This window comes from Tachysurus fulvidraco, chromosome 22, assembly GCF_022655615.1.
Source record: "Tachysurus fulvidraco isolate hzauxx_2018 chromosome 22, HZAU_PFXX_2.0, whole genome shotgun sequence".
Classification (NCBI taxonomy): Eukaryota; Metazoa; Chordata; class Actinopteri; order Siluriformes; family Bagridae; genus Tachysurus; species Tachysurus fulvidraco.
The window spans coordinates 13,337,333-13,362,295 of record NC_062539.1 but is presented as its reverse complement, the minus strand read 5'-3'; the positions used below and the strand labels follow the sequence as shown (position 1 = coordinate 13,362,295).

Here is a 24,963-nt window from a genome sequence, read left to right as displayed (position 1 = left end):
TTCCATATCTTATTCCAGTGACATATGTACAAACTTACTGAGAGAATTGCTTTTCAGCAATAAAGATACAACAATAACCAGGTTCACATCCAGCGGAATCATTAAAGAGGCCTTGTTTTAGTTGTGTTTTATTTATTCACAAAATAGATAAAAATCTTTATTTTTGAAGGTATGAATTATTTAAGCCAGACAACATCACCGCCTGTCGGAGAACAGTAAGGACTTTGTGAGCAGTGTGTAAAACAGAAACGTTTGGTGGACTGTTTGTGAAAGAAAAGAAAGAATAGAGAAAAAGGAGAAGAAATATTTCATGTGTCGCTTTAGAGTCAAAACCAGAACAAGAAGAGTCATAGTTTGGAAATTGCTCTCTGTCCTGCTCCTCCTACACATAACCAATGTCAGAGAATCTCTTATAAAAAATACTTTACTGGGTTATTCCTTTGGGCTGATAACAACCGTCAAATATCTACATTTCCCTGCTAGAATGTGGCTTTTTATTTTTACATATTTAGCATGGCATACTGTATTGGTGCTTGATGATGAAGCACAAATATAAGGCAGAGGCTAATCATTCTGTTTTTTGCTATCAAACCTGGCCTATAATGTTAGCTGGCTTGCTACTGCCTAATTGGTGGGATTCCAACGTCAAATATAATAAACATATATTGGTTACAAATATAGCAATAAACTGTATTTTCCCAACACAGTAATCCATAGTGCAATCGTTAGTGTTTTAAACATTAATGAGCGGACCGATACTTACAGACGTCCTCTCATTGAGCGCTCTGCAGCAGCTTCTTGAGTATTGACCCGGAGCTTCGTTATTGACCCACTTCCTCATTTCCCTAGTGTGTAGTCCTCTGGCAGCCGCTCTTCGTGTCGTATTGGACATACACTCACTTAAAAGTATTTTTGGTAACAATTTGTGGGTTACAATAAGTTTCTATCAGGTTGAAAAGATGTTTTGAGGACAGGAGCATTGCTACTTTGACATTCCAGCTAGCAAATTTCGAACGTACAATAATGTACGTAATTTTACGGTTTACTTCGGATTCAGATGATCGGAATTTCCACATTGTTAGAAGGGTTTACAAAGGGCCAAACAAGCATTGAAAACATCAACATTTTTCTCAGTACATATATTTTTAAAGCTGACATGAAATTTTCACCAGATGTCAGTAACAACCCACGTAATCCATACACAAATAAAGCAAAACAAATAACTTCAGGAATTGAGTTGTGTTTAAAATGAAATAACACAGGAAAAATATATTGAATACATGAAGAAAAGGAGGTGGAAAAAGGCATAGGAAGCCAAGGGGTCGCTGAAATCTATCAATAATTAGAAACCAATCCTGCCCTTGTCAGTGGAAATTAATATCAGTTGGTTCAGTCCCACCTGATGGCCTATGAAAAGGTGTCTCATTTCCAAGGTGTCACACAAGAAACATGTCATGATGGGTATAATCACAGAGCTCTCTTAAGATTTTCACAACATAATCGTTGAAAAACATACTGTTGGCATTAATTTCTGAACTTATTTGTTTTTTTTTCTTTGTATGTATGGAGTATTTGGGTTATTACCGACATCTGATGAAAATGTCACGTCGCTCGAAATATATATGAACTGTGAAAAATGGTGACGTGTTTAATACTTATTTTACCTGCTATATTTTAAAACTTTATATAAATTTTCTAACAATAACACTTTGAAGAACAAACTCTGGTCATACCGGTCAGATACGATAGACAATAAAGAATAATATTTATGTATTTGATACAGAAATTCTGAACATACACATACTCGCTTGATGGTTACATCATGATTTTATTTTTCGCTCTGAAATCTGATCCCATTTGAGGAAAAACGAATAACGGAATAAACCACACCTGCAGAAAATTCCTGTAAATGGAATTGCGATGAAAATCTTCGAAGCTCAGCGTTTATTCAATTGTTATTAACAACATTTCTCTCGAACACGTCTGCGAACAATTCCCAACTAACAAAACAATCTGCTGAAATATTGCGAAATAAATATTAAACAGGGAAGTTGCTGCGCTTGGAAGCACACAATTAACAGATGTCAGGATTTTCAGTGCAGTTGTGTAATCAGATGGAATAACATTTAGCATTGTAGTGTTTCTGATTGATTCGAGTGAGATAAGAATTTATAATGGGACTGTCTTTATGCTCCATCCTGTAGTAGTTTTCGTGTCTATTATGTATAAACAACATATATATATACATATATAACCTGGAGCTCATTTTATTTCCACTGCTCATTTCCAGCACTGCCCAACATACAGTAGATCAGTAAAATGACAGATTTGGACTAAAATCTGAGAGATATTCTTTTATAAGTACATTAATCACCTCCATATGGAACATAATCCAGTTTTATCTTATGCCATTTATTTCTCTTTATTTCTATATTTAATGTTAAAAGCCTTTCAAACTAATTTTCCACATGGTTAACAACAATGAATTAAGAGGTTGCTAAAAATACTTGACTTTAGATTCTATATATCTAAAGAATGCATTTTTTAACTAATTAATTTAATAATTGACCTCTTAAAACTTAAGTTTAAAGTTGAAGCTGTTTACTATGGGAGTCGTAATAATGCATGCATTATTATATTTTGTATCTTTCTTGTTTTCTTATTTTATTTATCTTATAAATTTTTTTATGATCTTGACGTAACAAAAGTTTTGTTCCCGTTATAGCGACAATTTTCTCGTGATGTCAACATGGAAAAAGTTGTATTCTCGTGATCAAGACGTAAGTTTCTCAGAATTTCGGTGTAACAAAAGTGAGAAAATTAAGTCATGATCAAGAGAAAACAAGAAAGAAATAATACAATAATGCGTGTCCTCTCATGACGTCCGGGGTTTACGTCTACTGAATAATTACAGTAAAATTACTGAAACACAAAATACTTCATAGTAGCCTCAAACGCTGCCTGGGACAAAATCTGGTAACAGATGCATTAAGGATTTGGTCAATAAATTGTTTAAAATGAATGCACAATTTTCTAACAGTTAATTGAATTGAATATTAATTTAACTCATTAATTGTTAAAAAACGTTTAAAATTATATATAATGTATTCATATTTACGGGGGGCACGGTGGCTTAGTGGTTAGCACGTTCGCCTCACACCTCCAGGGTCAGTGTTCGATTCCCGCCTCCGCCTTGTGTGTGTGGAGTTTGCATGTTCTCCCCGGGCCTTGGGGGTTTCCTCCGGGTACTCCGGTTTCCTCCCCCGGTCCAAAGACATGCATGGTAGGTTAATTGGCATCTCTGGAAAATTGTCCGTAGTGTGTGAATGCGTGAGTGAATGAGAGTGTGTGTGTGTGTCCTGCGATGGGTTGGCACTCCGTCCAGGGTGTATCCTGCCTTGATGCCCGATGACGCCTGAGATAGGCACAGGCTCCCCGTGACCCGAGGTAGTTTGGATAAAGCGGTAGAAAATGAGTGAGTGAGTGAGTGAGTGAGATGAGAGTATTCATATTTAAATGTCAGGTTAGAATTTTTTAATTAAAAAGTGTACTAAATTAAAGGCAGGGTCTCTGATGTTTGAAAGCCAATGTTGACATTTGAAACCACCAAAACAAACACACCCCTAACACAAATGGGTCCCACCCCTGTATTGATAGCTCCGCCCACACATACAAACGTAACCCAGGCAACTAATGAAAAGAATTGTGTCTTTATCATAGCTAAAGGGAAGAACAATACAATTGATAAACAAACAAGCAAAAATGACACACAAGCATAATCATGTAAAGGACAAAGGCATATATTAGTTCTGTGTAACAAAGCAAAGCAAAACCAACGTTACTCACCTATCGAGAAGGAAAAAAGCGCCTCGGCGTCTTAAGTAAAGTTGAATTTCCTGAGTCAATAACTCCTGAGCTAAACGCTGTTATTACACAAAACACGGTTGTAGCTGCCTCTCTACATTACTACGATAGAAAAGAGGTGTAAATTGTGTAGTAACAGCGTTTAGCTCAGGAGTTATTGACTCGGGAAACTCCAATCTGTGAATATGTGGCCAACTTCCTGCTCCTTCAGTTCTCTCCAGCGCTGGAAAGCTGATCCTACAGTATATTAACACGTCCTACTTCTTGCCTTAGCGTAAGTCTTTCATTGCTTTCTTTCTGTTACTCCCCTCGAGTTGAATAAAAGGCTCAGGTCGTTCTTGTTTTTTAACAGACATTTATTTTGGACAAGTCTTCAACATGTCTTGTAGCCTTATGCTCCAATAATGCCAATAATGCCGAAATGCCAAAATGACGAAATGCTCAAATCCCCAAATGCCGGCAGAACTATGGAAGGACATACATAACTTAAATAAAGTGCACATTCAACAAGTGAGAAAATACATTTAAATTAGCTGCTTATACAGAAATGCAGTTACATACAAAAAAGCAATTAACAACAAACACATACCTCATTGGCTTCTCTAACTCAAGAGGAATAAACTTGAGGGTTAACAGCTTCTTCTTTAAACAAAGAACATCAAAATTAACTTCTTAATACTTATTTCAAGAGAAACTGTACAGACATTACCAGCGTGTACCTTGTGCGTCTTTTCTACCTCGTGCACCCCCCCCCAGGAAGCGATAGCAACAATTAAATAATTCCCCAGTGAAACAAAATTAGATGTTCCCGTTCACCCTTCTATGGCTTTAACTAATAACAGAATTAATTAACATCAACAAAAATATATTGCTGATTTATTCTAATCATTTGAACATTTTAACGATTTATTTCCTTTAATCTTTTTAAGTGCATATAAGGAACTGTATATACATATATAAAATGAGAGTTGCCTCTAGTGGCAGCTACACTTTCTTTGTTTTTATCCTCCATGTCAATGTTAAAACCGCTTTCTGCTAATGTCACTCATGCGCACTGAACACTCTCCGTCGCATATTGACAAGCCCCGCCCCTTTCTGCTCATTGGCTACACATTTGTTTTGATTTTTGTTTTGTTTGTTGTCCCGACTCAGTTATCTGAATCATTTCTCAAACAACGTAGACCCTACCTTTAATACTAATAAAACTTAAATAATCCTGCAAATCTTTTTTATATAATGACATTGTTACTGATTTTTAATGTCAATAGCTTTCATTTATTTTGTAAAAGAAAAAATCTCCTTTAATAATATATTATCTTAGTTACAAATCCATTTCAAAGCAATCTTTAATTATTAATGTCTATAGAATATTTCCTGATTTTAATATATAAAGTGTCACTGTTTCTCTCATTTTTTAAAACAAATTTATTTCACATATCTAAAATTGGGAGATGAAACACAAACAAAAAAAAACATGATGCAAACATGTTTTTTTTCTTGAAAATCCAAGTGCCTGGTGCAAATCATCTGGAGATGATTTCTCACCACATGATCAGTTGTAAATTGCTTGTCAGTGCTGATTACACAGATGTTACAGAAATACACAACACGTTTTCTTATAAACGATTTCTAACGAGCGTCTGCATGTGTGTTTGTACAGGCACGTATGTAACCTGTGTCACAGCCACCGATGCAGACGATCCCACGTATGGAAACAGCGCCCACATCGTCTACAGCGTCCTCTACGGCCAGCCTTACTTCTCTGTAGAACCCAAAACTGGTACGTCACGCATGTTCGACTGCCTCATTACATCATAAAAACAAGGGTGGATCTGTGACTGACTGTAATTAGGAAACGTAATTATAGTGTTTGGTTGCTCGATGTTAATACGGTAAGTCTGGATGTGAGATCAAAAGCCTGCATGCAGTTTCTGATAATCTTCCAACCTCCAAGTCTGGAAGTAAACATTTCTCTCGTTTTTCTTTTACTATGGCTCGCTTTGGCATTTTGTCGAGCTGCATTTTTCTGATCAAAAGGTGTTCCCTGTCAGAGAAAAACTATTACAGTAGATTAGCCTTTAGCGGAATGTCAACCGCTCACCTTTTACGTTGTGACTCTTAGGGACATTGATTAATGAAGAGCTATTAAAACCTGTATCTCTTCATCTCTGCTCAGACATCAAAGGAAAATTGGATTTGAGTAAACTGTTGCCTGGCTAAGCGACTCTACCTGCTTTCTCTCATCCCCTCTTTATCTTTCCTTGTGTGCTCAGGTGTGATAAGGATTGCGTTACCCAACATGGACCGGGAGATCAAAGAGTCATACCAGGTCATGATCCAGGCCAAAGATATGGGGGGTCAGCTGGGGGGTCTGGCCGGAACCACGACCGTCAACATCACGCTCACTGACGTCAATGATAATCCGCCAAGGTTTGCTAAAAGTACGTCACCACGTAACTAGGCCTGAATCCCTGAAACTTTAAATACACTCGCTCACTTACAATGCATTAACTAAAATTCTGAAGGTTTAGCTCCACCCACTTGACCAACTTGCCTTGTCCAATGTCTTTAAATTAAAGCTTTAAACCAAATGTTGTGCAAACATTTATCAATTCTTACTTTAACCAAAGATTAGATTTTTGATTGTATCAAGAATGTATTTTTATTCATTTATTTAGATTGCGCATGAGTTGCATAAAGAAATTCCAGGGATTTTTTTTTTATAGAAAATAGAATTATATTTATTTGTAAAAATGACTTGATTCACAATTAAGTGCTTTCTTTTCAAAGCTTTTATTAGCACGATGGTTTGGCTTTAGGAAAAAAGAAATAATTATATAAAAAGTAAGGAAAGATTTCTCGAATTTATAGATTTCATGGATTCTTAGAAAGAATTGTTCAGTGGGTTTGCTGTGGGAATGTCACTGGGTTCTTATGCTCTCAGAGATGTTTATGGGTTATGTATTAGAATATGGTCTGATTTCTGTTCCTTAGTGAAGATCTATGGCTTATTCATTGCGTATGTCATTATGTTTTGGGTTTTTTGGGGTCCTGTATATTTTTTAATGCGTTTCTCTGAGGTTCTTACTGGATATTAACGGCTTCTCCTTTAAAATATTGAAATATTATTGAACAATAAGATCTTACTGGAATTTTTAATGAAATGCAGACAGACATATTGGAGTGATCTGATTTCTCTGGGATGCCCAGACTTCCCTCTCCCCAGACACTTCCTCCAGCTCTTCCAGGGGACTGCTGCCCCCGTGACCCGGCCCCGGATAAGCGGTAGAAAATGGATGGATGGATGGATGGATGATTTCTCTGGGGTCCTTAATAATTTTATTGATTATCCATTGGAATATGGTCTGATATCTACAGTGATCTGTTCATGTACAGTAATTATGGGAACATCATCCATGATATATTTTAGCTTTTAATTGAAGTTGAATTGAAGTTTTTCAAAACTCTGAAAGCTAATTTGGTTTCTCATGGCTGGCTAAGTTTTGGTTTCTCATGGCTGGCAAGTGGGGGGCACGGTGGCTTAGTGGTTAGCACGTTCGCTTCACACCTCCACGGTTGGGGGTTCGATTCCCACCTCCACCTTGTGTGTGTGGAGTTTACATGTTCTCCCCGTGCCTCGGGGGTTTCCTCCGGGTACTCCGATTTCCTCCCCCGGTCCAAAGACATGCATGGTAGGTTGATTGGCATCTCTGGAAAAATTGTCCGTAGTGTGTGAGTGTGTGAGTGAATGAGAGTGTGTGTGTGCCCTGCGATGGGTTGGCACTCCGTCCAGGGTGTATCCTGCCTTGATGCCTGATGATGCCTGAGATAGGCACAGGCTACCCGTGACCCAAGGTAGTTCGGATAAGCGGTAGAAAATTAATGAATGGCTGGCAAATTCAGCTAACTCCCTTAAATTCCCTTCCATAACCGGTTATTTCCCATAATCCTCCACAGCACCTGATGGGGGAGTCACTGAAACCCCAGTGACTTCTAATCTGATCCCATTAGAGATCTTTAAATATTTGTACATTCAGCATTATATATTGCCTTAAAAGAACAAGAGGTGACTGATCGAAAGCAGCCGTGAGCAATTATTTGAATCCTCGAACGCTGTAATTAACAAGAAAGGGCCTTGTGTACAAGAAGAATCCGCCGTAAAGAGAAACCCGGCACGTTTCGGGGCATTAGATCCACGATTGTCCATGATTAAGCCAGCTGGAGGTCTCGCTGACACCAATACAAACAGCTTTGTCGGATTTGCAAATGTGATTGCAACGGCTGCACGCTCTGCCAGAGCTGCTGAAGTGATTAGCGGATAATGAGCACTAACTACCTCCAGACTCTCGCTACGATCCTTTTTATGTGTTATCCTGAGTGACAGGTTTGTTCTCTTCCTCTGAATCACAGCATGATTTTGGTTCTTGGTACCAGGTGTCTTTCACCTGCGAGTTCCTGAATCAGCGCCGGTCGGATCTTCGGTGGGGAAAATTAAAGCTCACGATCTGGACACGGGGCCGAACGCCGAGGTGGAGTACAGAGTCGTACCTGGAGAGGGCAGCTCCGTGTTCGACATCTACACCGAAGGACACACGCAGGAGGGCATCGTGCTTCTCAAAAAGGTTAAAAAACAAATCAATTTGCACTTTCTAGTTTTACCCAGATTTTTTTTACTGGCTATTTATGGAAATCACTACTGCAAAATAGTTTATTTATTTATTTATTTGTTTGTTTATTTGTTTGTTTAGCCAACAACATTTATATTAAGATTTCAGACAATAAATTGATAAAAATTAAAATAAAATATAAAATGCAAATGAATAAATATTTGTTTATTTATTGGTGTATAAAAATACACTGAAAAACCACATCAACAAATGGATGAACAGACAGTAATGGGGTAAAAAGGTCACTTTACTGCCACTTGCATGCAGCTAATGAAGGCTAACGATGTCAGAGTTCGACAAGAATACACAATGACCCAATTTCCCCCTGGGGATTAATAAAGTATTCTGCTTCTGATTCTGATGAAAATATGCTAAATGGTGTCCATTAAGCTTGTGAGCCATAAGGTTTAACATCTAATACAAGGCAAATAATGTAAATAACAACAAAGTAATTTATTTTTTACTAAAGTAAAAGAAGCAAATAAATGTAAAACGAATAGAGGAAAAAAACGATTTGCAGAAAACTTATTATAAATATTTAGCTAGCTCACTTGGAATTTCCCATATTATAATCTTAATTTTTTATAATGTATTCGTTTCTTTGGTAATTCTAATATGTAATTGCAAGTTCCCATCATTAGCTCATCAAGACTTGAGCTAACTGTTGTGTTATGGTAGCTGTTGTGTCATTTTAAAAACATTTTAGGTTTTTTTATGCTAAAACTCATAGTGCTAACAGAGCATAGTGCTTCTGTAGTCCAACATATTTTACACACGTCTGTTTTGTCCCCGAGGGTGAGCGCCTCTTATTACAGCCCACCATCCTCCCTGTGCTCTGTGAATAATGCATTACTGGGTATAAAACTGTTATTTTCTACACACTGCCCACTCCAATCAAAAATAAGATCCGTCTTCTCCTTACTGGCGGTTACGACTTTCCTCAGGACAAGCCGAAGCCTGGCGTACGAAAAGGCCCTGCCATACTAAAAAAAGCTCTGACTATTGAAACGCTGCCACGCTGTGTGGATTTTGGCAAAAAGAAAAAGAAGTGGTCCATCTTTTTGGGCTTCAGAAAGCATGAATAAATAAATTGGTGCTCGGCGATCAGCTCTGCTACCTCTTGATGCGATGTGACAAGGAGAAATCCCCCGCACATCATCTAACAGAGCCCACTCACTCGGCCCGGCGCGTACACGCGTAAGTCCTTCGGTAAAAGCTGGAGGACGAGGCTGGAGTGCACTCGTTCTCCAGAGAGATGGATTGCTCCATCATTACTGCGGTTTAGCTCAGTGGGGTTCTGTGACTCTGTGATGACTGCTTGAGACTCTCAGGCTCTCACTTCTGATGTAAAGATCTCACATATCTGCAGTGCGGAGGAGTTTGGCATGGTTAAAATAATACAAAAAAAAAGAGAATTATGCAAAAAGATCTATATCTATGATCATGATAATGATGCTAACATTCCGCGCTGAGTCTGTTTTGCAGATCATATCATCCTCCGTCCGTTACCTGAGTTCAGTTTTTGCTTCACGTGGATTTATTTCCCAGGCTGCACTCCAGAGCATCTGGAGAACAAAGTCACCTAGTCCTGACTGTGCAGAACTGTATCTGCTGACCCCCAAAAAAATACAAGGCAGGAAAATGAATATGAGAATGAGAAATCCTCACCGTGGGGCTAAGTGAGAACAGGGTCAATGACAGAGCCACGTTCCTGCTGCCATCCTTTTTTTTTTTTTTTTTTTGCATGGGCACCTTGGGGAAAATGCTGAAACAGTGCATTCTGGTGTGTCTCCTTGCTTTAGGGAATCAGGTTGCAGCTAGAAGAGGATGCTGGATGAGAAAATTGGTGGATATTTGCACTCAGACTGCGATTACCATAACACGATACCCTACAGTTCTTCTTACCGCTTTCACATCAAGACAAAACGATAGAACAGACGCAGCCTTCGGTATCCAGACTGGATATCTGTCATTAATCTTATTAATGAATTGGAAAAGTAGTCCTAAAGTGTTACCTCTGACATGAAATCTTATGAGTGCCGGGCTTTGATTGAACGAATAATGTGTCATTCGGGTGCTTTCCTGCGAGTACGGAAGACTGCTGCTGTAAATGCAAGACATTTAATCCCAGAAACATGTTTTACTTGCTGACACCTGAGTTTAATATGATTTGCACCTTTTTTAATTTTCTGCCTCATTAGTGCTCCTTCATTTCCAAACCTGATCACTTAACATATAAAACACACACACGCGCACACACACACACACACGCATGCAGCCTTAGACGCGATAATACTGTACGTGTGTTATAATACAGCTGTGTTATGGATTCACGAGTAAACGGTAATTGATGCAAAGAACTCATTAAAACCTGTTACTGTGTCAGCAGCATTGAATAACAAATCTGTAGATTTACATCTGATTTCCAGAGAAAACAGGAAGCTGTTTAGCTGAATGCAGCTGTACAGGAACCCGGATGTACTGTAGATTTGGACTGTTAACGAATGAGCCAGAGGCGACAGAGACGAGGAAAAACCTCGCTGAGGCGACACAAGGAAGAAACTCTGAAAGTTTGGAAATACAAAATCTGAGCTCAAAACCGGTTATGTGTAGGTGTACAACACCACAGAGGGTTAGATCCTGTCCTAATGTTACAATCTTAAATCCAAAGTCATCTGCGGAAATCTACCGTCATTATACATCAGCTTATAAAACAGCACCTGATGCAGTACATTTGATAATTTTGCGTTTTATTGTACAGTATTTTGATTGCACTCCGATAGTCAGTGAAGCTTAAATGAAGGTCATTGTGAATCGGATCGTGTGCAGGATGTCGGCTATTTTTGTAAGTTTTTGTAGGATTTTTTAAAAATGTTTATTTTTTAATGAGAAGCTGATAGAGCGCTCATCTGCTACACACAAAGTTCATTCAGAATGTATTCTTAAAAAAGAAAAATCAACCCTTGAGAGAATTAATGACTTAATAATAATAATAATAATCAATATGCATCTAATTAATAATTTTTACGTATTCCAATTAGTCTTGAAAGTGTATTTCTGAGCAGGATACACCCTGGACGGAGTGCCAACCCATCGCAGGGCACACACACACTACGGACAATTTTCTAGAGATGCCAATCAACCTACCATGCATGTCTTTGGACAGGGGGAGGAAACCGGAGTACCCGGAGGAAACCCCCGAGGCACAGGGAGAACATGCAAACTCCACACACAAGGCGGAGGCGGGAATCGAACCCCCAACCCTGGAGGTGTGAGGCGAACGTGCTAACCACTAAGCCACCGTGCCCCCTCTTTTCCTGATATGTCGTAGTTAAATCAAACATACAATGGTTGAGCAAGAAAATGGTCCACATTTAGAAACCCCGCCCCTTTGAGTGAAGCTTCAATCTCATGAATATCTTAATAGATTATTTCAGATGTGGTTATTTGGTATCCAGAACAGCTCTGAAATAGTTTTTGCTTGTTTCACCTGCTTGAAGTTTTTTCATCTGAAGTTCCCCTCATATGCATTTTAATGACATTCAGCGCTTTGGCACTCGATGGGAAAGTGCAGAGGATTTCGAGGAAGAAAGCGTGTGTGGGTGTTTTTTCACCAGCCATCTAATCACATGTGAGTCACGCATCGCCGTTCTCTTGTACTACCTGATTCTTCACTGATTACTTTCCTAAAATGTGTGCGCTCTGATTCGAAGGCTTCACGTTTCTGAGTTGAGTGCGCATCGTTTTTCCTTGCTGTCCTAATTGTCTCGGAGAAGGTGTACTTTCCGACACCAGACACTCGGGCAGTCAGCGAGGAAGGCTGACGTGACACAACCTGACACGTGCTCATCACAGTTTTGCTTCACATTTTTTATTATGACTGGATGCCAGAATAAGAACAGGGCGTCTTTGAACAAAGAGCACTTTTGTATCTTAGATATGGAAGACAGAAGCTGTTCAGAGAGAAGAGAAGAGTTTTATATCATGTAAAAACGATTTGAAATCATTGAAACCAAATTCTGAGAACTGTGATTCAGACATGGACAGCTTTTTATGAAATATAGCTATCAATTCTAGCATGTAACTCCGCCTCCAAAATTCCTTTGCTATGTTTTAAGGACTAAATGAGGTGTTTATTTATTTATTTATTTATTCTGCTCTGAAGGAGAATCGTGGTAAATACATATTCATTCTATCAAAGACAAAAAAAAAAATGGCCCCCTGCCACGTGCGAGCTTTAATCAACAAGCCGCAAACTGCCACCATTAACGGAAATCCCTCACGCTGCGGTCCACGTGTGATTGATCTAATATGCCTTCAGAAGCACTTGAGCTGAAATACAGATTGGATCTTAATGCAGTGTGTTTACTGCACTTGAAAAGGATAAACAATTCACCCCAAAACTGAGCTAATTCAAGCATCATTCTTTAAGTTCCACAAAGGCTGAGGAACGTCGGGTTCTTTGGGTATCTCTGTGGAACCTTCTCACAGCCTTCTGGTGTGGTCAGTGTTTCACCTGAGGATCAGTCTCAGCTGGTGTGAAGAAGTGCTGTAGTAGATGATGGAGAGAAAGTTGTTTGGATTGCTATATGCTGCATATATATATATATATATATATATATATATATATACACACACACACATATATTTGATATATAGACATATATTAGGAATATAAGGAAAGCTCTGGATCTATAAAACTCTTTTTAAAATAAAAATATATTATATATATATATATATATTTTTTTTTTTTTTTTTTTTTTTCAGAGTCATGAGATGCTGGTTGCTATGGTAATGGTGTAGCCCGAGGATCTGTTAAAACCCTGTACAACAAAAAAGTTTTATCCCTCTCAGAAACCTTATCTGTATATTAACTGTAGTTACAGTTAATGTTCTTCATCTGAAATGTAACCAGTGCTGACACTGGAGACTCATTCCACGATCTGTAAAATAAACATATTAGAACGAGTGCTTTAATATAATCCTGTAGAGAAAATGAATCAACACATTCTGACCAATCAGAATCCAGCATTCATGAGTGCCGAGGTGTAAATAATATTACATCTGACTTCCACTCAAGGAAGTGTGACCGATCCGCATAGTAGAAGTGTGACGCAGAGGAAGTGCAGAGAATCTGATGCAGCTCCTGACAACATGAGTGGAATTCAAAACGCAGCTCACTTCGTTCACGTCATGATGCACGTTGTGAGCTTGAGGAACAGAGAGCTCCTGCCGAGATAAGAGAGGAAGTGGAGACCGGAAAGCAGAGGAAAAGATGCCCTGATGCCATGCGGCACAGAGAAGACAGAAAACACTGCGCTTTTATGTGCAGATACGACAGGATGTGACACGCACTACACCCAGAACCAGAGAGATGTGAAACACCGACGCTGTGTTCAGGGGCTCTGATAGCTCACAAATGTTTCCTGTCAGACACAACACCTTGAAATATATCTTACAAAAGTATAAGAAAGGTTTAAGTCGGGATTTTGGCACACCGTTTATACATGTAGCTTTAATCATGACTTCATTCAGTGAACATTTTTAAAGTACAATGATGTTCAGAGTGCTTTAGTAGATAAGCTGCATAGACAGAGAATAAAGAAATACTGGTGAAGGAAAGAGTGTGTGTAGCTGCTAGAACGTAAGTGACAACAGGAACAGGAAACTCATTTCACTGACATTCCACAACCTTAAACAATATATAATTAACTTAACATAATAATAACAATAATAATAACAATAATAATAACAATTATTATTATTATTGTTATTATTATTGTTATTATTATTATTGTTGTTGTTATTATAAATATTAACAAATATGCTGTATTATGTGATTGTATTTAGTTTATTCCTAAACTATTTAAACCTTTTAGAACCACTTTTTCAACTTTTTAAACATTTATGATTTATATTTATAACTTTGTATATTCATTCATTCATTCATTCATTCATTCATTCATTTTACATTTTTTTAAACCCTTTTTTTAGGCACATTTAACAGTACATTTAATTTACATGTTACCATTAAATATTAATAAAAATATATTTTTACATATTTCTTTACACCTATTTCGCTCTTCATTATGTTCCTCTTAATTTACACTTTATTATGCAACAGCTTTTGCACCTTTTTACACTTTTTTAAAAATATATTTTTTATACCTCTGTACAGTTTAACTCAGAGGTTTTACACTTTCCATCATCTCTCTCTGTTTTAGCCACTGGATTACGAAAGCAGAAAGCTGTACAGTTTTAAAGTGACGGCGTCAGACCCACACATGGACGCCCGTTTCCTGCAGAGTGGCTCACACAGTGACTCGGCGGTGGTGAAGCTCAGCGTGATGGATGTGGAGGAAGCTCCGATCTTCAGCAGCTCAGAGTACAGCATGGAGACACGAGAGGGAGCTGCAGGGAACGCCATCGGGACCGTAAACGCTCACGACCCAGACATGGGGCACAGTCCCATCAGGTCTTTTCTCACACACACACACACACACACACACACACACACACACACACACACACACACACACACACACACACACACACACACACACACACACACAATCCCATTCTGAAGCAGTGAAGTTGTGCCTCTACATTTTTTCCTGTGATGTTGATCTTAAGACCATGACATTGTTCTAAACAGTATTTGTTTCTGGATGAATATTTCATAACAAGGATAAAAAGGAGTCAACAGTGATTGAGTACACGCTGGCTGTTTGTGCTCCTTTTAATATTTCACTATTGCCATCCAGAGTTCCTGTGAGACGACACACCACAATAACGCACCATAACACACAGTAACACACCAGCGGTCAGTGTTCAATGGACCCTCTCTCTGTGTGGCAACAATCTCTCATACTCTTCAAATATTCATGACTAAACAGCAGCTCTTTCTCATGAATGCCATGAATAAATTGACCAACACGTGCATGCACTCGACCCAGACCAGGTGGTAATACTCTATGTCTTAGGGTAGAAATGCTTAAGCAGGATTTGTAAAGATATGATATATAACACTGTGAAGCCTGGTCATGGCAGCATCACCTCTTCTCTTCTCTCCTCTTCTGCTTCTCTTCTCTGCTCTTCTCTTCTGCTTTTCTTCTCTCCTGTCATATTCTCTTCGCTTCCTCTTCTCTCCTCTACTCTTCTGCATCTCTTCTCTCCTCTACTCTCAGCCTTTCTTCTCTCCTCTCCTCTCCTCTTCACTCATCTTCTCTTCTCTTCAATTCTGCTTCTCTCCTCTTCTTTTCTCTTCTCTCCTCTTCTCTCATCTTCTTTTCTCTTCACTTCTGCTTCTCTCCTCTCCTCTCCACCTTTCTTCTCTTCTCTTCTCTTTTCTTCTCTTCTCTCTTGTCCTCTTCTGCATCTCTTCTCTCCTCTCCTCTTCTCTCCACCTTTTTCCTCTCCTCTCCTCTTCTCTTCTCTTCTCTTCTCTTCCTCTGGTCAGGATAAAGAGAATCATAGAAAGCTCTACAGTAAATACCAAACTATTTTCACACAAACGCTGCAGATCTTTGATAGACAGCTGAGGATGAAGAACATTTCAAATTTCAGCACGATAACAAACCCAAAGCACAAATCCAGTCTAACAAAGGAACGGCTTCAGAGGAAGAAGATCAATATTTTGAAAGAGATCTAAATCAGATCGAAAACCTGTGAAAGGGATGTGTGAGGAGATCCTCTCACAATGTGATAGAACTGGAATATTTCTGCAGCGAAGGCATGATGTGTCGAGTCTGAGGACTGTTTACTAACATCTCTGTGTGCCCAATTAGTTAAGGGGTGTTCATACTTATGCACCATTACAGGTTATTGTACACGTTTTCATTTTCTTTTTCATTTCTTATTTGTCGTTTACTTGAATATAAAAATAGTGTCAGTTGCTGTACTTTAAAGGTGGAAAAAGATCTGAAATGTTTAACAATAATCATAATATAATATAATATAATATTTTGCTTTTCTCATAAATAATGAATTAGTAAATTCTACATCATTGTATTGAGTTTATTATTATACTGATATTAATTTACTTTTTTTCTTTTCTTTTTCATTTCTTATACATTTTTAACACCTCTTTATACCTTTAAACATGTCCATCTTATTTACATATATATATTATTAGAATTTACAAATTTTCCACTCATTAATTTTCTTATCTCTGTAATATTAGACCACGCTCCATGTCCACTTTCCTATCTCCATACCCTGAACCTTACACTCCTTACTGAATTATTATTACTGTATATCTGCTTTAATTTACATTTACAACATTTAGCAGATGCCATTAACCAGAGTGACTTACATCTCATTTTATACAACTGAGCAACTGAGGGTTTAGGGCCTTGCTCAGGGGCCCAGTAGTGGCAGCCTGGTGGACCTGGGATTTGAACTCACAACCATCTGATTGGCATCCAAATACCTACAACATCCCCATTTTGAATTTGCTGCTTTAAGATGCTTTTTATTTCCATCTTTCTGCTCTGTAGGTACTCCATTGAGTGGAGCGCAGACTCAGAGAATTACTTCGACGTGGATCCTGTGGAAGGCACAATTTCATCTCGAGAAGCTCTGGACAGAGAAACTACACCGAAACACAACATCACTGTTGTTGCAACTAAAGTTAGTAAGTACGCACAGAGAGGAAGTCACGTCTCTGACACGTGCAGCTCATCGTTAGGCTTCGTTATTCCTCGCACCTCAACGTTCTCCTTCATTCTCACCTCATCAGCTCATCAACTTGCTCTTCATCATCTTCATGACTGTTGACTGTTAGAGAAAATAAAACACACGCGTGTAGTGAAGAGACAAATGAAGAATTTACAGACGAGGTGGAAATCTTACAAAGGTCTCATCACGCCATCTGGTGGAGTTTAAATGGAAATGCAGCCGTGCTGCAAAGAAAAGAAAAACAAACAAAAAATTAGACAACGAATATGTTCTTGTGAATGTTTTTGTGCATTAATCATACAATTAACAAACTTGTTTAAAAATAATTTCATTTAGTTTTCATTCATTATTAATAGAATTAATAAATAAATTATTAGAATTAATTAATAAAATAATTATAGTTTACATGGAAACATCTTTAAAGTATTAATATTAAAAGTACATCAGTGTGAAGCATTGTGTTTCTGTTGTGTGTCCCTCAGGGTTGTGTCTTTATCAGCATTGTCAGTCAGTCTTCTTGTGTATTTGTCATTGTTTTGTATCCAGCGGTCCATCAGTTGAGTTGTGTATCCATCTGTGTTGTGTATCAGTCAGTCTATTAGTGTTGTGTGTGTCAGTGTTGTGTATGAGTCCGAGTTGTATATCCATCTGTGTTGTGTATCAGTCAGTCTGTTAGTGTTGTGTGTGTCAGTGTTGTGCATCAGTCAGTCTATTAGTGTTGTGTGTGTCAGTGTTGTGTATCAGTCCGAGTTGTATATCCATCTGTGTTGTGTATCAGTCAGTCTATTAGTGTTGTGTGTGTCAGTGTTGTGTATGAGTCCGAGTTGTGTATCCATCTGTGTTGTGTATCAGTCAGTCTATTAGTGTTGTGTGTGTCAGTGTTGTGTATCAGTCCGAGTTGTGTATCCATCTGTGTTGTGTATCAGTCAGTCTATTAGTGGTGTGTGTCAGTGTTGTGTATCAGTCAGTCTATTAGTGGTGTGTGTCAGTGTTGTGTATGAGTCCGAGTTGTGTATCCATCTGTGTTGTAAGTAAGTAAAGTAAGTAAGTAAGTAAGTAAAGTTTATTTATATACTGTAGCACCTTTCACAGATAGAATCACAAAGTACTTTACAAATTTTGTTTGTATTCAAGTTGTGTATCAGTCAGTCTATTAGCATTGTGTGTGCCAGTGTTGTGTATCCATCTGTGTTGTGTATCAGTCAGTCCATCAGTGTTGTGTATGAGTCAGAGTTGTGTATCCATCTGTGTTGTGTATCAGTCAGTCCATCAGTGTTGTGTATGAGTTAGCGTTGTGTACTGTATCTATCAGTGTTGTGTATCAGTCAGTCCATCAGTGTTGTGTATGTGTCATTGTTGAGTATGTGTGAGTTGTGTATCCATCAAAATTGTGTATACTTCAGTCCAGCAGTGTTGTGTATATGTCAGAGTTGTGTATCCATTAGTCTTGTGTACCTGTCAGTATTATGTGCGTCACTGTTGTGTATTCATGAGTGTCATGTATTTGTTATTGTTGTGTATATATATCTTCATTGTGTACCAGTGTGTTTCAGTGTAATGTATGTGTCAGTTTTGTGTATATGTGTCTTTGTGTATATGAGTTGTGTTTGTGCGAGTGTTGTGTGTGTGTCACTGTTGTGTTTATGTGTCAGAGGTGTGTATGTGTGTCAGAGCTGTGTGTCAGTCCACCAGAGGTGTGTATGTGTGTCAGAGCTGTGTATCTGTCAGTCCACCAGAGTTGGGTATGTGTCAGAGTTGTGTATGTGTCAGAGTTGTGTGTGTGTCAGAGTTGTGTATGTATTACTGTTGTGTATGTGTCAGAGTTGTGTATATGTGTCAGAGTTTTGTATGTGTCAGAGTTGTTTATGTGTCAGAGTTGTATGTGTCAGAGTTGTGTATGTATTACTGTTGTGTATGTGTCAGAGTTGTGTATGTGTCAGAGTTGTGTATGTGTCGGAGTTGTGTATATGTGTCAGAGTTGTGTATATGTGTCAGAGTTGTGTATGTATCTGAGTTGTGTATGCGTCAGAGTTGTGTATGCGTCAGAGTTGTGTATGCGTCAGAGTTGTGTATGTGTTAGAGTTGTGTATGTGTGTCAGAGTTGTGTATGTGTCAGAGTTGTGTATATGTGTCAGAGTTGTGTATGTGCCAGAGTTGTGTATGTGTCAGAGTTGTGTATGTATCTGAGTTGTGTATGTATCAGGGTTGTGTATATGTGTCAGGGTTGTGTATATGTGTCAGGGTTGTGTATATGTGTCAGGGTTGTGTATATGTGTCAGGGTTGTGTATATGTGTCAGAGTTGTGTATATGTGTCAGAGTTGTGTATATGTGTCAGAGTTGTGTATGTGTGTCAGAGTTGTGTATATGTGTCAGAGTTGTGTATATGTGTCAGAGTTGTGTATGTGTGTCAGAGTTGTGTATATGTGTCAGAGTTGTGTATATGTGTCAGAGTTGTGTATCAGGGTGGACATGTCCCTTCTTTGATCTTACAGATAATCCCCAGCTGTTCACTCGGGTCAGTGTCACAATCACGGTGCTGGATGTCAACGAGTTTCCTCCAGAACTTTCTTCTCCATATGAAGCGTTTGTTTGTGAGGATGCAAAAGTAGGCCAGGTAGGTGTGTGTTTGTGTGTGTGTGTGTGTGTGTGTGTGTGTGTTCAGAACAACTGTAATATGATTTGGTGCAGGATCTAAAACAAGTCGTTATAATATCAGAGTTGCACTAAAACACTAAAGCTCTAAAGCTTGCTTGGAAAATCCCTTCTGGATTGTGATTGGTCAGAATAAAGCATTTGATTGATTTTCTATAACAGCAGCACTGAAGGTAGCACAGGTTTATATTATACTCGTTCTAATAGGTTATCGTTTCTATAGTAACAGCTTAATGACAGTAATAATGGTCTTTGTGTTATTGGTATCCAGGTGATCCAGATCCTCAGTGCTACAGACAGAGATATGCCTAATCTAGGACACAGATTCTTCTTCAAATCTCCCAGAGACATCCGGAACAAGAACTTCACCATCCGAGATTATGGCAGTAAGTGTTGCTGGTAGCCGATACTCACTTCTATTCGCTAAAAAAAAAAATCAAATTGCTTAAAAGTATACCTGACTGGTTCCTGAACGCTGGAGTCATCTGAGGGAAGGTTGTGATTCCCAATCAGGATGATAACTTATCATCATCATCATCATCATCATCATCAGCAGCAGCAGCAGCAGCACCATCATCAACATTATTGTATTGCTCTCAGTTTAGAAAGGATGGACTTGAAAGCACGTACAATTCTTCCTTTTGCTTTGTTCGCATGTTAGACAGTTATGTATAAAGAACATTTCAGTGAGGATCCTCCATGTTGTTGGACTGGTAGCTCTCAGACACAAATGGAAGCCCAATATAGTGCCACCAAAATAAATAAAATTTATGACCTCCACTTTACGTCATCAATCGCTCAATTTCATAGCCTGCACTTGGAAAACAAACTATTTTCAGAAATGTGGGAAGCGATCTAAATAACTCGCTAGGACACAAACATATGAAAGTGAAGAACTACCTAAAGAACTTTTCACCAAGAGCATATCTACGCTGACATTTCCATTAGATGGAGGTTTAAGCACAGGGAAAGACTATTTTTACCAACATGGAACGTGACATGACAGAGTCTTCAAAATCCAGCTTGTCAGCTTTATTAATTATTAAGCCTGTTATGAGTTAAGCCACATGTGCAGAGTCAGAAGAGCAGATCTGGGTTAAGGGCTTTACACTTCTATCAATTAGCCCTTTACTGAGGATACTGGATGCATCCAGAAGGACTATGTGTCTCTAATTTATCTGGATCTGGATCTCCCAATGGTTCTTCATGATAATAATAATAAACATAAAAATAAATGAAACAAGATCTGTAGTTTTGTGACAGTGAGGATCAGCAGCCAATTCTAGTGGACAGGACAACTCATTTAAAGCTGAGCAAGTGGCCACAACATTCTCTACTACCCCTCCTGCCCTGTCAAGTGCAATCTGCTGCTCAACCAGCCACAAAAAACCCTCAATGACAGGGTCAGGGGACCTCATGGTTAATAGCAGGCATGTCTGCACACATTCACACAGAGTTAAGAACACTCTCTGCTGACCAAACCCTCAACCAGGGACGCTTTGTCTTCTCTGGTTGTGAGAAAGGTTTGTCGTGGTGCTTAAAAGCATTAGTGCCACTGTTTTTTGCTTTAATGTTTTGGTCAACATGGGAAGAAATTCCACATATAATCTTAGACAGCCTTGATTGACAGAATTACAGCCTGATTCAAAAATGTGTAGCTACTGTACATTGGAGGAAATCAGGCATCAGTTTCATCAGCTTTCACATTGCTCACCTCCAAAATTCTGATCCAATCAGTTCAGATTTCTTCACAGAATGAAAGAAGCCAAATTCTCAGCATGGGCATTACACACTTATCGTCTTGCTCTTAGTCTCATTAAACGTTTTCTAAGAGTGTCTTAATTTTATGCAGATTAATTCAGATTTTCCCAAGTGCTCCAAGAACATCTGATAATAAGCCATATTTTTTCATGCCAGAACTACCAACTCGACTCCTCCATGTCTGATTCTGGTCCAATCTGTAGTTGATCCCCAGAGGACATTTCTTCACAAGTCTAGAGAGACTAAACCCTTCATTCAACAAAATCTTCAGGAATGTAGGTTGTCATTTTATCTCATTTTATCTTCTGTGAGTGCTAGTCCTCCCAGCAGGTCAGAAAGCTGGTAAAGCTCATAATCATTTTACCTTCAAGCTCTGTCACTGGATCCTCTTTGATGCTACATTTGATAAGTCCAGCGTGTGACTTGCCGAGTTGTAATTCTTCATTGCATCACTCGCAATCAATAAACATCTTTTCACTGGGTAGCTTTAGTGCTGGAACTCTGATCAGGATCTGAAACGATAGTCTTATAGATCGTGGTGCATTTTCACTTATAGCAAATGAACTGTAACATAGGAAGAGACTTGACTTGTGTTATGTGGTTTATGTAAGTAACCATATTATGTGGTTTATGTGAGTAACCAGTGGTTTAAAACAGTGGTCCCCAACCCCCGGGCAGCCCAAGGAACATTAAATTATTTCCATTTTATTTACCGTGGTGTATTTCTCTCGGGTTTGTGCGACTTTCCATGGATGAGAGATTAACCGAGAGACGTCACCTAAAGCCGCACCAATACCACACATGTGCAAAATATCATGATATCGGCCCGGGTTTAGGTGACGTCTGGAGATGAGCGGCTGCTGCGTTGTAGCTTTGGTGTATCGCTCTTCTCTCTGTTCACCGGTACTTTGTCATGTTTAACAGTGCTTGGTGTACGTGTATATTGTGTTTGCTCAAATTTAACCCACAAATTAGCAAAAATGAGCACGAAACAGACGTCGTTAGAAAGTTAGAAACTCTGCCGGTGTTCTGGATTAAAGTCATGGCGGAATCTCATACCCTGAGATTGTCACCACAGCACTTACATCCCTATCGCCATTTCCGACATGCTATCTGTGTGAAGCGGGGTTTTCTGCAGTGACGGCAACCAAACCAAAACAACGGAATAAACTGGGCATAAGCAACACACTTCAGGTGTCATTGTCTCCTATTACCCCAGATGGAACCGTCTCGTTGCAAACAAACAAGCTCAGGGTTCTCATTGATTTAGCGTTGTAGTGAGTTAAAAAAGCATGTTTAAATATAATGAAATAAAAATTATTAATTTTAATTTAATTGTATAGCCGCCACCCCCCTCCCCCAGCGGGCCGCGGTAAAATGATCAAACATTGACTAGGTCCGCGGTGAAAAAAAGTTTGGGGACCACCGGTTTAAAAGGAGTAAAATGGTGAACTGAACAAACCGTTCATGATCAAGAAAATTCCAAAATGCCAAATCTGTATCCAGGAATCAAAGTCCAAATATTTTAATTTACAGCAGACACCTTTATGCAGATTGAGTTACAATTGAGCAATTGAGGGTTGAGGGCCTTGCTCAGGGGCCAAGCAGGGGCACGTTGGTGTGCCTGGGATTCAAAGACATGACCTTCCAATCAATAGTTCAATACCTTGGACTAAAACCACTAGGCTAATACATCCCTACACATCTCTACAAATCTCAACAAAGCCTCAAAGTGTCTGCAAGACCCAAACAAGTGTCCAGATTCCAAATGGAGGTCCAAATCCCAAACTGTGGTACCAATCCCAACCCGGGATCCAAATCCCAACCGGGGGTCCAAATCCTAACCGGCAGTCCAAAACCAACCAGGGATCTACAGTAAATCCCTGTGGGTCTAAATCCCATTTGGGGGTCTTAATCCCATTTAGGTTTTCAAATCCCAAATGAAGGTCCAAATCCTAACCGGCGGTCGAAATCTCAACCAGTGCCCCAAATCCCGATAGTCCCACATCTATGGCTTTGGGTCTTAATGACAGGCCAAATTCCACTGATGTGTCCAAGAGAGAAAAACTGGTCTAAAATTGATGTGAGGGACAGGGTTTATCAGATTGACCAGTCATGTTCAATAACAACAGGTGTTGCAGGAAGTGCCCCAACCTCTTTGGGTATGTATTTAAGCTAAGAGGTGAAAATTAGCAGATAAATGTTTGGAATTTGGAAGTATAATATAGCTGGTCAAGGAATACTCACATTTGGATGGGACTCTTGCGTGTTTGTGTTTCCAGACAACACTGCCGGGCTTCTGAACAGGCGTGCGGGGCTTCGGCGGATGGAAAAGAGTGTGTATGAGGTGCCGGTGGTGGTGGAGGACAGCGGGTTTCCCATCCAGAGCAGCACAGGGACGCTAAGCATACAAGTCTGTGCTTGTGATGTCTCCGGCTCAGTCCGAAGCTGCAGCACCAAAGCTTTTCTTCTACCTCTGGGTCTCAGCCCTGGAGCTCTGCTGGCCATCCTGCTGTGTGTGATCATTCTTCTGGGTAAGACACACAGCACACACACACACACACACACACACACACACACACACACACACACACACACACACTGCCAACACTGTCAAATCTCAGTGTTCTTGTTTTTAAAAATACCTGAGTCACATTGGACACAAAGTGTTGGAAAGAAATATTATTTTGCATTTTTTTTATTAATTATATAACTGATTGTTTATTTATATCATATAAAGAAGGCCTGATGTTTATGTCTGCTAGTAATAATTAAGCTCAATCTCAGTAAAGGAGGGTGTGACCTCAGTGTGTCAGTCCCAGCACAGTCCTAATGTAAGTGTGGCCTCAGTACATCAGACCAACTCAAGAAGGTGTGGTCACTGGCTGCTTTAAACTGTAAGATCCTATGTGATCACAGAAGTCAACACACCCCCATGTCCAAGCATGAGTGAGGACAGTTATTCTTTGGCCACCAGGGGGCAGTGCAGTAAAATGAAACGGGAAAGCTGAAACTGGAGCAGAACCAGAAAAGAAAACACAAATGGCTTCTTAATTACAGTCTCAGGTTTATGTAGCCAATTTTTCACGCTGCTTCTCTGCGGAATGAGTCCTAACAGCTGATTCATGGCCTTGTTAAAGCCTCGCACTTTCTCTTTTCTCTCTCTGTCATTCTGTCAACGTCTTGCTGTCTCCATTTCGTTCTGTTTCTGTCTTAGCCCTCTCTCTCTCTCTCTCTCTCTCTCTCTCTCTCTCTCTCTCTCTCTCACCCATTCTCTGTTTCGATCACTTCCTCTATCTTCCCACAATGTTTTCTCCTTTTTTTCTTCTCTCCCAGCCT

The 24,963-nt window shown here is 39.2% G+C and overlaps 1 protein-coding gene and 1 long non-coding RNA gene across 3 annotated transcripts in view; one reads left to right on the top strand and one right to left on the bottom strand.

Moving 5' to 3' along the window:
- The window catches only part of cdh12a (cadherin 12, type 2a (N-cadherin 2)), a 47,440-nt gene that overhangs the window by 21,077 nt on the left and 1,400 nt on the right, over window positions 1-24,963 (top strand). Inside the window, exons 4-11 of the mRNA XM_027142706.2 lie at window positions 5,525-5,644; window positions 6,138-6,305; window positions 8,299-8,486; window positions 14,756-15,006; window positions 17,030-17,166; window positions 19,704-19,825; window positions 20,135-20,249; window positions 23,907-24,158. Of these exons, the coding sequence (XP_026998507.1) occupies window positions 5,525-5,644; window positions 6,138-6,305; window positions 8,299-8,486; window positions 14,756-15,006; window positions 17,030-17,166; window positions 19,704-19,825; window positions 20,135-20,249; window positions 23,907-24,158 (1,353 nt within the window). The remainder of the gene's footprint in view (window positions 1-5,524; window positions 5,645-6,137; window positions 6,306-8,298; window positions 8,487-14,755; window positions 15,007-17,029; window positions 17,167-19,703; window positions 19,826-20,134; window positions 20,250-23,906; window positions 24,159-24,963) is intronic.
- On the bottom strand, window positions 15,886-24,006 carry LOC125139960. 2 transcript variants are annotated; one of them, XR_007139152.1, is made up of 4 exons: window positions 23,872-24,006; window positions 19,702-22,136; window positions 17,179-17,434; window positions 15,886-17,079 (listed from the first exon to the last, which is right to left on the bottom strand). It is a non-coding gene; the product is annotated as an uncharacterized LOC125139960 (long non-coding RNA). The 2 variants fall into 2 exon arrangements; XR_007139151.1 differs by lacking the exon at window positions 23,872-24,006 and having other exon boundaries at window positions 19,702-22,399.